Below are 14,345 nucleotides of genomic sequence, written 5' to 3'. Positions count from 1 at the left end.
AATCAAAAATTTTTTTTAACTTTTCAAAATGACCCTTGAGGGATTGTTTTTTAATTCTTGTTCATTTTAAGAGAATAGCACTCTATAGAGATACAAGGTTTCCTTCTGTTCTTAATCTGGAAATTAAAAAGTATAAGCAGGGGCCTGCCCAGTGGCGCAGTGGTTAAATTCGTGTGCTTTGCTTCGGCGGTGGTCTGGGGTTAGCAGGTTTGGATCCCAGGTGTGGACCTACGCACCACTCATCAAGCCATGCTGTGGCAGGTGTCCCACATACAAAGAAGAGGAAGATGGGCACAGATCTTAGCCCAGGGCCAATCTTCCTCAGCAAAAAGAGGAGGATTGGCAACAGATGTTAGCTCAGGGCTAATCTTTCTCACACACACACAAAAAAAGTATAAGCAGGCAATCAATGTGATTTTTTCTACTCTTTCCCTGTCTGCTTTAGCACTATGTCCTCTTACACAAATACCACACAGATTCTGGCTATCACTTTGTCTAAAATCTATCTTTCCTATAAGAAAAGCTATGATCAAAGAGAAGGCCCACTTCAGAATAATAAAATGAATATAGCTATGTTAACAGTAGTCTGATCAGTTAGCAAGATGGTAAAAAAGACCATTAATTTGCTTGAATAACAGATAATGGAGATAACATATAAATAATTACTTTTCCATGAAAAAAACTTTAGCTCCATGAAAATAGGAACTTTGTGGCATGATTCTCAATATCTGTCTGGAATAGTGTGCCTAGCTTTAAAGAAGCATTTGTTAAATGAGCCACCATATATAGACCTACCATTAGCTCAATATCACTGCCAATTATATACAGTTGATCTTCCATGGAAAGCTTCCTGTTCAAATGGGCAAGAACATACGTGATTCCAGGTAAACGCACAGCAGGACTGGTGAGAAGACTACCCCAGAGGGCACTGTAAAATGCTGACTGGTCCACTGCAGCAGCAACCTTTTCCAACAATGTGTTTGTTCTGAGGTACAAAAAAGGGGTTTAAGAAGGGAAACATTTAGTTTCATATTGTTAAAAATAAATCATTATTCTCTTCCAGAATGTATGAAGGCATTGATACTGTAGACATATGCTCTGCCCTGGAGACAAGTGTGAAAGACTGGAAGAAGCACATACTTTAGAATCAGATGACTGGATTTAAGACCTGGCTCCACCATTTACAAGCTGTATAATTTAGGGAAATCACTCAATCTTTTTTCAGTTCAGTTTCCTCAACCATCAAATGAAGATAACAAAAATACCACAAGTCCTATCTACCTCGGTGGGCTGTTAAACACCATACACATTTTAGTTAATAGTAATCCTATAGCAGAGCATATATTTGTGGATTTTCTACAAAATCTTAAAGGACATTTCCAAATGTTTCCATCTCTTTGAGATCATACTATGTAATTCACAACAACTTTAATGAATTAGACCTATGACAAAATCAAGGATGCATTATTGCTTTATTAAGGATTACATCTCAAGATTAATTACTTTTAATTTCTTTTAGCATAACAATTTAATACAGAAAAATCTATTACACTGTAGCACAGCAGAGTCAGAATCAAGAGAATCTGATGATAAGTTCTACTGTTTACTTGCTATATGATTTAATACTAACACTGTAATCCCTTCTGGCCTCAATTTATCTATGCATTAAAAGAAGAACATGTTTACAAATCCTTTTATAGAACTTGTGTGGAATAACTGGCAAAACATAATGGTATGGTCTGAATGTTTGTGTCCCCTCAAAATTCCTATGTTAAAAACCTTATTCTCCAAAGGTGATGGTATTAGGAGGCAGAGCCTTTGGGAGGTGCTTCAGTCATGAGGGTGGAGCCCTCATGAATGAGATTAGTGTTCTTACGAAAGAAACCCCACAGAGCTCCACAGCCCCTTCTACTACGTGAAGACACAGGGAGAAGGCTCCGGCTATGAACCAGGAAGAGGGCTCTCACTAGAACACGACCATGCTGGTGCCTTGATCTTTGACTTCCAGACTTCAGAACTGTGAGAAATAAATTTCTGTTGTTTATAAGCTACCCAGTCTGTGGTATTTTGTTATAGCAGCCGAAAGGGACGAAGACACATAACAAGATAAATCATAGGGATACCACTGTCATAAAGATCATTATTCATTTCTATGCTAAATTCTTAATTGTAACTAGCAGAGTTATAAAGTGGTACTGATTCTACGCTCCCCTTAGGGGAATTAATATAACAATTTAAAACAAAACTGATTTATAAACTAAATAAAATCTCACATTATGTTACAAAATGTGACTTACAAAAAGGTAAGTTAATAAAAGCAAATGATTGGCTTTGAGGACAAAATTATTTTTTCTCTAAGTAGCTTATAAGGGTAATCCAATATTTTCAGGTTTAGATTCTTACTGCATTATGGGAGCAGATGAAATACAATAAAATAGAGTAGATGGTCAATGAATAGAATAAATTATTTAAATTTAAATAATTAAGTGTACTGATAAAATAAGTTTGGCATTTTCTATTTTTGCCACCTCAACTCAAATTACAAAATTTATAAGAATATCAGTAATGAGATATTAAAGATACTTAATGCCATCATGCATTGTCTACAACTATTAACTTCCAAAGAAATAACAGGCTCCAAAATAGATCAAATCATTTTCTTCAACAAGTGAAAATATCAAGATTATCATGTCAACAGCTAGTGAAACACCACTACACTAGGTGCCAGGCTATTTTCCAACCATTAACACTTTAAAAACTTTTGGCACACAGCCCAATTTTCCATTCTTTTTATTAATCAAAATGTCCCATCCATTGTATTATTATTTTAAATTATAGGTTATAATTTTTTGAGTGACATATGTGGTTGGGCACTGGATTAAGTGATTTTATTACAATAACACAATGAAATAGGTATTGTGCTTGTTTTATAGATGAAGAAACTGAAAAAAGTTCAGAAATGTTAAAAAAAGCTTTCCTAAGCTCATACAATGTCTGTCACCCCAGGAGTTGAACTCAGTCCATCTACCTCCCAAGTCTGTGCTCTTACTACCTAGCTATGTTTTCAGAGTGATACACAGATTAGACAAACTGCAACAATTTTTGTGCTATAGAAATCTTCAGGTGATATACTGAAGTGTCTAGAATATTAATTTTTGTGATGTTAAAACATTATTGATATAAGAATGCTTGTGGACAAATCCATGACTTTGATTACTTAGCTGTACCAATAATACCACCATCTTACCTCTCATAATACTCTGATCCTTCTTCTAAGCCAGGGAGAATACCAGTTAGCAATCCTTGTAGACCAGGCTTCAGTGTTTTACCCAAAGGCAGGTAATAGATCTCATACAAACTTAGCAATGTTGGTTTCACAGACATGGCAGCATTTGCAAGAAGAGGAAATAATCCAGAACTATTTAAAAAAATAAAAACATGAACAAGTACACACCAACAAACTGGACAACCTAAAAGAAATGGAAAAATTCTTAGAAACATACAACCTACCAAGAATTTGGAAGAAATATAAAGTCTGAATAGACCAATTACTAGTAAGGAGATTGAACCAGTAACCAAAAATCTCCCAGTGAAGAAAAACACAGGACCAGATGGCTTCACTGGTGAATTTTACCAAATATTTAAAGAAGAATTAATGCCAATCCTTCTCAAACTCTTCCAAAAAAATCAAGGAGGAGGGCACACTCCCAAACTCATTTTATGAGGCCAGCATCACCCTGATACCAAAGGCAGAAAAAGACACTACAAGAAAACAAAACTACAGGCCAATATCCCTGATGAACATAGATGCAGAAATTCTCAGTGAAATAGTCACGTGCCGCATAACAATGTTTCAGTCAATGACGGACCGCACATACAATGGTGGTCCCATAAGATTAGTACCACATAGCCTAGGTATGTAGTAGGCTATATGATCTAGATTTGTGTACACAGACTCTATGAAGTTCGCACAATGACGTATTTCTCAGAATGTATCCCCATCACTAAGCGATGCACGACTATACTAGCAAACCAAATTCAGCAGCACATTAAAAGATCATTCACCATGATCAAGTGGGATTTATCCCTGGGATATAAGGATGGTTCAACATACACAAAATCAACGTGATATATCATATTAATAGAATGAAAGAAAAAATCACACAATCATCTCAATAGACACAGAAAAAGCATTTGACAAAACTTAGCATCCATTCATGATAAAAACTCTCAACAAATTGGCCATAGAAAGAATATACTTCAACATAAAAAAGGTCATATATGGCAAGCTCACAGTTAACATTATACACAATGGTGCAAGCTTGAAAGCTTTTCCTCTGAGGTCAGGAACAAGACAAGGGTGCTCATTCTCACCACTCCTATTCAACATAGGACTGGGAACATAGTACTCCTAGCCAGAGCAATCAGGCAAGAAAAAGAAATAATAGGCATCAAAACTGGAAAGAAAGAAGTAAAACTGTCTCTATTCGCAGATGACATGATTTCATATATAGAAAATCCTAAAGACTCCACCAAAAAACTGTTAGATCTAATCAATGAATTCAGTAAAGTTTAAGGATACAAAATCAACGTACAAAAATCAGTAGCATTCCTATACACTAACAACAAATTATCTGAAAAAGAAAGAAAGAAAACAATCCCATTTACAATATCATCAAATACAATAAAATACTTAGGAATAAATTTAACCAAGGAGGTAAAAGATCTGTACACTGACTAAGGCATTAATGAAAGAAACTGAAGAAGACACAAGTAAATGGAAAGATGTTCCATGTCCATGGTTTGGAAGAATTAATATTGTGAAAATATCCATACTACTGAAAGCCATCTACAGATTCAACCCAATTCCTATCTAGATTTCAATGGCATTTTTTACAAAAACAGAAACAACAATCCTAAAATTCATTTGGAACTATAAAAACCCTGACTAGCCAAAGCAATCCTGAGAAATAAGAATAAAGCTGGAGGTATCACACTTTCTGGTTTCAAACTATACTACAAAGCTAAAGTAATCAAAACAGTATGATATTGGCATAAATACAAACATATGTAACTATGTGAGGTGATGAAATGTGTTAACTAAACTTACTGTGGTAATCATTTCACAATATATACATATATCAAATCATTATGTTGAACATCTTAAACTTATACAATGTCATTGTAGGGGCACTAGCCTATGTGCCCTCTAACAACCATGTGTCCTTCTGGCCCCCTTCTGGGCAGGATATCAAATACCATCTGGTATTTGTAACAATCTAGGGCCTGCCCAACCCCAATCTGCTTATGTCAAAGAATATCACATCTTGAAGGAACCTAGAGTGCTTCCACGTGAGCTACTGGTCCTTGGAATGCTGGTCATGCAAAGACAGTCCCTCTGGGCAAGCACACAGCCTTTGTTCCCCTGCCTATATAAGCAACCCTCTCTCTGTTCACGGTAGTAGGTGCACAATTTCATCCAGCTGGCTGCTCCTGGACTCCCTGTACGTTAAGTCCCAATAAACCCTTATGTCTCGTATGCTGTCTCCGGGTCTTTTCTTCGGTCTCTCCACAACCTATCTCACCCTGCTCGCACAACTGGGTGTGTGGTCAGACAGTTATATATCAATTATATCTCAATAAGGATGGGGGAAAAAAGAAAACATTTTACATATAGATGAAAAAAAGAGAGAGAGAGAGAATTAGAGACCTGGAAGCTATGTAAGAGGAAATTACCCAGAATGCAGTACAGAGACAAGAAGTTTCAAAATAGGGAAGACAGGTTAAGAGATGGGGCAAGCCAGAGTGAGAAGATCTAACATATGTTTAATCATACTTACAAAAAAGGGGAGAGAGAATAGATGGAGTAAAGGCAATTTGAAGCAATTCTTGAACTGATTAAAGGAACTGATTCATAGATTTAAAAATCCGAATGAATCCAAACCAGAATAAATAAAAAGATACCTACCCCTAAATATATCACAGTAAAACTCAGAGTATTAAAGATAAAGATATAGAGGAAGGGCTATTTTAGATACAGTGATTAGGGAAGTCTTCCTTGAGGAGTTGCTATTTGATCAGAGACCCACATTGGAGAATTAGAGGGTGAGGGAAAAGCAAAGAAAATGAGGAAGAATAAACAAAGAGACCTGCGTTACCAGAATGGAATCACCTGGGGGGAAATTGGTAGCAGCTGAAGGTGATTGACAAAACTAGCGCCAAGGTATATAAAACCGTAGAAGCCATGGTAAGGACTTTGAATTTTTCTTTTAAGTGTGACAGGAAGAAGACAATGGGGGTTTTTAGCAGGAGAATGACATTATCTATTTAATGTATTAAAAAGTTTACTCTAGTGTGTGGAGAAGAGTATGAGAGAATAAGAATAGATGTTGTGTGAATGTTAGGAGGCCAGCAACAAAAGACCAGGCTAGAGATGATGCTCACTTAGAGTGGATGCTGCTAGTGAAGGCAGAGGGAAGTAAATGTGTTTGGGACATATATCAGAACAATAGCTAACATTTATTGAGCACTTACTTTATGCTGCACATTGTTCTAAGCACTTTACATATATTAACTCTTTTCATTCTATTAACAATCTATGAAATTGGTAATCTTATTCCCATTTTGCAGATGAGAACACACAGGCAAAGGTGAAGAAAATGTCCCAAGATCACAGAACTAGTTAGCAGTAAAGACAAATCATTAGACTCCACTGCCTCTGCTCTTACCCACTAGGAGAGAGAACTCTTAGTGACAGAAGGTACATGGGAGGAAGGAGAATATGGGCAAGGAAAACAAGATATCAGGTGTAACTCTCAGATTTCAGGCTTGCATAAATGGAATGGACAATGGTGCCTTTTACTGAGCTTTAGTGCATTGCAGAAGGCCAGGTTTATAGGAGAAGAGGATGAGTTTAGTTTAGAAGAAGTTGAGCTTCAATTGCCTTTCAAGATCCACACAGAGATGGCAAGTAAGCCAGGAATTTAAAGCAGAAGCTAACACTGGTGATGGCAAGCTGGGAGTCAGCATATAAAAGATAAATCACAGGCATGGATAAGCTTGCCCAAAGAGAGAATATAAAGTGAAAACATAAGGTACAGGACTAAGCAAGCCCTAAGAAACTCCATATGTAGAGTATAGAGAAAGGAGGAAAGGCTAGTAAAGTGACCAAGAAAGTAACTAAAATGGAGAATGTGGTATCACAGAAGCTAAGGGAAAAAAATATTTCAGCAGAGAATGGTCAACAACGTTGAAAGCTGTTGCAAGTAATCAAGGTATCATATTTTTCTCAGGGTAGTTCTCAAGCTTAAAAGGCAGAACGCACTGCAGTCTCAATAGTTTTGAATAAAAACTTTTCATAAATGACATCTAAGAAGAAAAAACACCTTACATTAAGGAATATTCTAAGTTTTTCTGAATCACTTAACTATCAAAACATTTAAGATCAATATCTGAAAACCTCCATCCTTGAGTTTTCAATTTTTTAACTTTTACTGCAAAAAGCAAAAAATAGTTAAAAAATATTTTATTTATATGTAAAGAGATATAAAATTATTCTTACCTATATAAAAAAAGATCTTTGGCAAGTCGTTTAGGTCCAATGATTTTGAAGATAATTTCATATGTTTCAAGTGCTTTCCGATGAACTCCACCTGGTAATGCTGGATGTAGACACTGGGCTAGGCGTTTGCCTATGGTCAGCTTTTTGGGTACTACCTGGTACTTTGCATTATTTTGTAAAACCTTGAAGAAAACATTTTAATTCAGTTGAGAACAAAAAATTTCATTTTATTTCCCTTTTTTAACACAGTATTATCAAAAATCCTTATAGGACTTTTTATACTCTAAAAAAATTAGAGAGGACAGCAATAAACTTTTGTTTTTGTCAGTTATATCTATCAGTGTATATTGTATTTGAAATTAAAACTGAGAATTTTAAAAAATATTTATTAATTAAAAAAAATAAACCCATTGCATGTTAACAGAAATAACATCTTTTTATGAAAAATAACGGTATTTTCCAAAACAAATATATTCAGAAGAGAGGCACTGTTTTAGATTTTTGCAACTCTCTAATGTCAGTCAGCCTTCAATCCATTTTTTTTTTTTTTTTGTGAGGAAGATCAGCCCGGAGCTAACATCCATGCTAATCCTCCTCTTTTTGCTGAGGAAGACTGGCTCTGAGCTAACATCTATTGCCAATACTCCTCCTTTTTTTTTTCCCCCAAAGCCCCAGTATATAGTTGTATGTCATAGTTGCACATCCTTCTAGTTGCTGTATGTGGGACGCGGCCTCAGCATGGCCGGAGACTTTGGTGTGCGCCCGGGATCCGAACCCGGGCCGCCAGTAGTGGAGCGCTTGAACTTAACCGTTAAGCCACAGGGCCAGCTCTCATTCTATTTTTGATACATCGTTTGAAATACATGAAGAAAACTGGACCTCAAAATAGATACGTAGTTGGAAGAGGGACAACCACTGCTTTAGTTTATCATATTACAGCAAGTAATTCTAATGCTTACAAGAATCTACAGGAGATTATAATTGTCTATGTGTTTTTAATAACTTAGTTTCCCAATTGGACCAAACACATTTTGCTTTATTTATTCAACCATAATATTTCTTTAGCGATAATGATCAGAGTAGAATTTATAGAAGATCCTATCTTACAAACCACCCAAAGAATTAGTTATTTAAGTAACAAAAAAAACTTATAAATGTAATTCTTCAAAGTATTATGGTAAAGTGCTGACTGAAATTATAAAATGAACACTGAGAATGAATACAGAATAATATACTACAACTGAATTTAGAAGAACTACACAAGAAGTCCTTTATTTTACAAAATAAAGAGCTGAAGTTAAAACATAAAATGAGGGGGCAGGCCCAGTGGCGCAAGCGGTTAAGTACAAGCGCTCCGCTTCAGCGGCCTGGAGTTCGCAGGTTTGGATCCCCGGCGCGCACCAACACACAGCTTGTCAAAGCCATGCTGTGGCGGCATCCCATATAAAGCGGAGGAAGATGGGCACAGATGTTAGCTCAGGACCAACCTTCCTCGGCAAAAAAAAGAGGAGGATTGGCATCGGATGTTAGCTCAGGGCTGATCTTCCTCACACACACACAAAAATAATATAAAATGACCTGCCAAAGGCAGCACAGCACAAGAGTCAGCATATTAGATCACTCACTTCATAAAAAAAGTGGAGGCTCTAACCGAGGTCCACTTAGGTATAACATTTTCAATGTTCTTCCCACTACAAGCCTTTAATTTTAAATTGGATGTAATGAATGTAAATAAAATTACATCGATAAATGAAAAGCAAATTATGGGCAAAACACCAGTAAAGATACAGCTTTGAAAAACATTTTATTTTTTCAAACTAGCTGCCTTCCATTTCTAGAATATTAATTTGAATTTTGGACATGGAAGCAGAGTCATTATTATTTTTTGTGCGTGTGTGAGGAAGATCAGCCTTGACCTAACATCCGTTGCCAATCCTCCACTTTTTGCTGAGGAAGATTGGCCCTGGGCTAACATCCGTGTCCATCTACCTCCACTTTATATGGGATGCCGCCACAGCATGGCCTGACAAGCGGTGCGTGGGTGCATGCCCAGCATCCGGACCTGGGCTGCCAGCAGCGGAGCGCGAGCACTTAAGCGCCACGCCACGGGGGCCGGCCCCGCAGAGTTAACGTTTACATTTATTTTAAAGAAAGTTATAATTATTACCAGAAGTACCTCTGTAGAAGGAAATTTAATGATATATAATATAAAGTGCTTCAAAAAAGAAATTCTATTAATATCAAATAAGATGAAACAAAAAGCAAAATATAGCACCAATTTCTAGAAGCATTTCTGAGTTTGAAAACTTATTTAAATGAGGTGAAAATTTATTGAGGTATATTAGTAAACAAAATTTTATAATAAAACACGTATTTTTATTATAAAATGAAATAAACATGTATTTTTATTATAAAATGAAATATTATTAAAGACATGACTATCTTTAAAAAATATCTTTATTTTCTAAATATAAAATCCTTGCCTTATGTCACCACAATTTTAGGAAAGTTTCATTAATCACTTGGATATCCTACTTTGTGTCACCTGGATACAGTGAAATCTATTTTCATGAATACTAATTAACTATAAAAAACTAATTATGCACTTAATTAGGCAATTAATTTTCATAATTTAATGAACTGCTTTTAAACATACTTCCTAGTAAGTCTTGACAAAGAGACTCTTGAGAACAAGAAAGAACCAAACTCGTACTTTTGAAAGCAATTTCTTGAGGATGTTGTAAAAAATTTGAGAATCTATCAAATCTCAAATGATACATGCTAGAAGTCAACATGTCCAACAGAAATTTGTGCATCTAATTTTAAGATAAATCCTTGGCACATTAAAAACGAAAGCTTTTCTTTTTACAATATCAAGGTAAGTATCTATAGTAAGTATCAAGTTGAAAACTAGTGTCCTTGGTATGTATTTTAAGACAAATTTCTTTCCTAATAGTTGTCTGCTCCCCCAGCCCATTTAATATTTAGAAGCATTCCTATTCAATAACAGCTATTTTTTAAAAAATCCAAAAAACGCCCCCCAAACATCACAACCATGGGTATGAGGTGAGAACAATTTGATCTAAGTTAAAAAAAAAACAGGGTCCAAATTTAAAGCTATGAATTGATCAGTGATGCCACCCTAATAATAGTGGATAAAAATCAGACATGTCAAGAAAGATCGTTCAAGGCCAAGCTCCAAGCTCTAGGTGACTGCTTGTCACTTTTGTAAAAAGTACTAATATAACTAAGGCTTGCCTGGATGTAAAATATTTCCTTACTGCTACATACCATTTGGAAAGGACATATTAGTTACTGCTTTCCATATGCAGGTTTTCATTGTGTTGTCAGGAAATCCAGAATCATATCTGACGTTCAACTACAGAAACTTAGTAGCCCTCACAGTTGGCATATTTGCTTCTTAGTCGTGTGTTTTTATAGGTAATGACGGTAATAAATATATTTTTCAAGCACTATTGTGGTTTTGGCCTTAAAAATATGCCTGACTACATAGGCATGCAATTCATGAAATAAAATAGCATACCAAAAGTAATTCTGAGGTTTACTTATGTTTTTAAATTCTTTACTTCAAGATTTAGAGAAATTCAATAAATACAGAACAGAGATTTTTGATTTTTACTCCTTTTTATGAAATGGATAAGACAGACATACCTTATTAAGTTTTCCAAGTGCCGATATCAGATCTGCCCATTCACTGGAGTATTCAAAATTCTTTAGTGCTTTGTCAATTGCAGCTACATAGTTTCTGTATTTGGAGTCACTCAATAACTCCAGCTCTTCTGTGTTCATCCTCCCACAGCGTCCCACTAGAGACCAGTTCCAAAATCAGGTAAAATCATTACCTACAAAAAGAGTTTGCAGGAGGAACCAAAGTTACAAAGTAAAGAATTAAAATGGGTTCAGATGCTCTTGCTACAGAGTTAATGGCTAACCTGAAAATGTTGCTTGAGTTAGAAATGGTTAACACTCTGGTCAGCTAGTATGCAGGGTCATGGAAGTATTCAAGGGCCACTTGTGTCCCTTCCTAGGAACTAGAAAAACGGCTATGAGAACTAGGGATACAAAAGAGTAGGAAATATTCTGGTACTTATTTTAATTTAGAAATCATGTTATTTCTCTGTCATATTTGCTGATGTAACATTTCTGATATAACACTCCCTCCACTTTGTTTTGATCCTAAAATACACTAAGACTCGTTAGATTATAAACATCAAGGACATGCAAAACAAAACAATGAATGACTTGTTTGATTAACCAATAAATGGGCATATCGTATGAAGGAATATCAGTTCTTTGGAATTAGATCTTAATTTTAGTAAAACTGACAAGTATAAGTAGTGGTTTACAATACGTCCACAAATTCTTTGATATTACCTTCAAAAAGTGGTGCCTAATTCTCCAGCCCCTTGAGCTGGACTTTGTAACTCAATTCTAAAGGCAGAATTGAAAATGCATAACGGCCAAGACTAGGTCATAAAAGCACTTCAGCTTCCTCCTTACTCTCTCTCTTATAATCACCAGCTCTGGGAAAGCCAGCCACCACATCATGAGGAAACTTCAAGAAGCTCTATGCAGAGGTCCCTGTGGTAAGGAACTGAGGCTTTCTGCCAACAGCCATGTGAGTAAATCATCTTAGAAGCAAATCCTCCATCCCCAGGCAACTCTTGATTTGACTGCAGCACCAAATAATATAAAAGTTTAGGAGGCAAAAAACCTACTTCATTGTTATACCTTCACGCTCTGGACTCTCAGAGCAGCAAACCAAACATAAAGTAGTATTTTGAAGTATTCTAAGAAATTAAAGATAAATATGAAGTTAATAAGTAAATCAAAATAATCTTAACCTTTCATTTCAAAATTGATTTTTTTTAATAGAAGAGTTGACTATGCCCTTCCCCTACTAGAGTAGAAGTCTTTGAGAGCAGGAACTATGTTTTATACGTATCTGTATGTTCCACAGCATAGAACTTACAATAGTGAGGCTCAATGGGATTCATACACAGTGGTTTAAGTATAGTGGTTAAGAATGGGGACAAATTAAAAATTATGTAAGTTGTTTTATCATCAACCTATGGTTTCTAAAATTTTTTTAAACTAGATTTAACTATATACATAAACACACACAGAGCAATATGTGCTTCAGACACAAAAGACTAACTGACATACTAAAACAATTAAAGTCATAAACTTTCATAACTAATAGTTAAATATTAATAGATAGTGACATATATGGAATGAAGGTTCTAACGAACCTTCAAACAAACTAAAACATTTCCAGGTTTGCTTCTGAGAAATCAGAGAAGAACTGCAAAACCAAATTAAACTCAGGGAAAAAAAATCAACTTGAGTTTTCTGAAAGTGTATAAAAAAGCATAAAATAACTAAATTCTAATCAATAAACCTAAGAATGTACTAGTGGTAGATAAAATAAAGCACATGTATAAATTTTACTGACAGGGACATTTTTTTTCCCTTAGCAATATTGCCAGTATAAGATATAACCCATTCATTTTGAAGATATAGGATATTTACATGGGGAAGATTAACCTGAAAAGCAATTTAGTAATAATTTCTATCAATAAAAATAGGGGTTGTTTATAATCAGGGTAATAACATAATTGTGAAGCAATATTAACTCAATTAACATATGCTTCAGACACACTTTTCTTACTTGGTATTAAAAAAACTAACCAATAATGACCAGGTAAGTTTGTGGGGTTTATAACTCTGGTATGTGTTTACAGCTAAAAAAGTTGAGTCAGGTAAGAAATTTGGATTTTCTTATTTACTTAGCTAAAAAAAATTCTAAATATTTAAATATGATTTTAAAAAGTTCACATAGCATACGCACATGTAACACTCAAGTAGAAAAAGAAAAGCAAAATCTTATGAAAACGGGAAAGATGAGAAAGTACATTCCATAAGAGTTTCATCAGCAAGGAGCCGCAGTATTTTCTTTCACGTGAAAAGATGGTCAGATCCTAGGACTAAAAATTTGGTTATGCTTCTTCAATGATTTTAACGCAAATAAAACTACTCATTATATATCAGAAGTCTAGAGATGTACCACTTTTGAATTTTTCATCCAATATATGATAAATGCAAATTCTAGTTCTCAGGTACATTTTTCCATATTTTATTTTAAAACAGCTTAGATCAATGCTCCTCAAGCTATCTGTGGTGGAAGAACCAGTTTTTCCCCCCAATCCATGGCTGACTGATACTTTTCTAAAATATAAAATCATGAACTTAGTTGTGGCAGCAACATCAAATTGCTATAAAAGTTTCTAAATGCTTACTTTCATCTCTGAGCTTATCTCATCTTTTATTAACAAAGAATTTGTGAATGGCCCACAAATCGCACTTAGATCATAAGGCAAATATAACATATTCCCATACTGCATCAAGGAAGCTTCATATGCTGCCTCTTCTCCAGGAAGGTGGTGGCACATAGCAAAAAATATACATACATATTCAATTAAAAAAAAGTGCTTTGTAGAAACCTGAGCTCATGAAAAGATAGGCAGTAGAGGACCAGGCCTCCAAGCACAGAGGTTAAAGTCAAGGTAGCTGGGAATCCAAATCCTAGGTCTAACACTTACTTAGCAGCTATAGGGCCTTGGCAAGATGCCCAAGCCTCATTTTCCTCATCTATGAAACGAGATGATAATATCTACCTCAATGGTTGTCAAAATTAAATGAAGAACATATTAAAGTTATCAGAGTACCCGGCACATAGAAAATGCTCTAAAAAGTTATTGCC

The 14,345-nt window shown here is 35.3% G+C and overlaps 1 protein-coding gene across 3 annotated transcripts in view; it reads right to left on the bottom strand.

Moving 5' to 3' along the window:
• The window catches only part of DOP1A (DOP1 leucine zipper like protein A), a 92,484-nt gene that overhangs the window by 60,075 nt on the left and 18,064 nt on the right, over positions 1-14,345 (bottom strand). For 2 of the 3 annotated variants that reach the window (XM_014781087.2, XM_087443827.1), the window contains exons 2-5: positions 11,234-11,424; positions 7,562-7,743; positions 3,248-3,418; positions 796-985 (exon numbers count right to left, since the gene is read on the bottom strand). In XM_014781087.2, coding sequence (XP_014636573.1) covers positions 796-985; positions 3,248-3,418; positions 7,562-7,743; positions 11,234-11,371 — 681 coding nt within the window. In that variant the 5' untranslated portion in view covers positions 11,372-11,424. Of the gene's footprint in view, positions 1-795; positions 986-3,247; positions 3,419-7,561; positions 7,744-11,233; positions 11,425-11,514; positions 11,592-14,345 lie in introns of those variants that run through there. The other variant, XM_087443826.1, reaches the window with a different exon arrangement.

The sequence above is a fragment of the Ceratotherium simum genome, chromosome 19 (assembly GCF_057802395.1).
Source record: "Ceratotherium simum simum isolate JZ-2026a chromosome 19, ASM5780239v1, whole genome shotgun sequence".
Lineage (NCBI taxonomy): Eukaryota > Metazoa > Chordata > Mammalia > Perissodactyla > Rhinocerotidae > Ceratotherium > Ceratotherium simum.
This window is presented reverse-complemented; position numbering and strand designations above follow the sequence as displayed.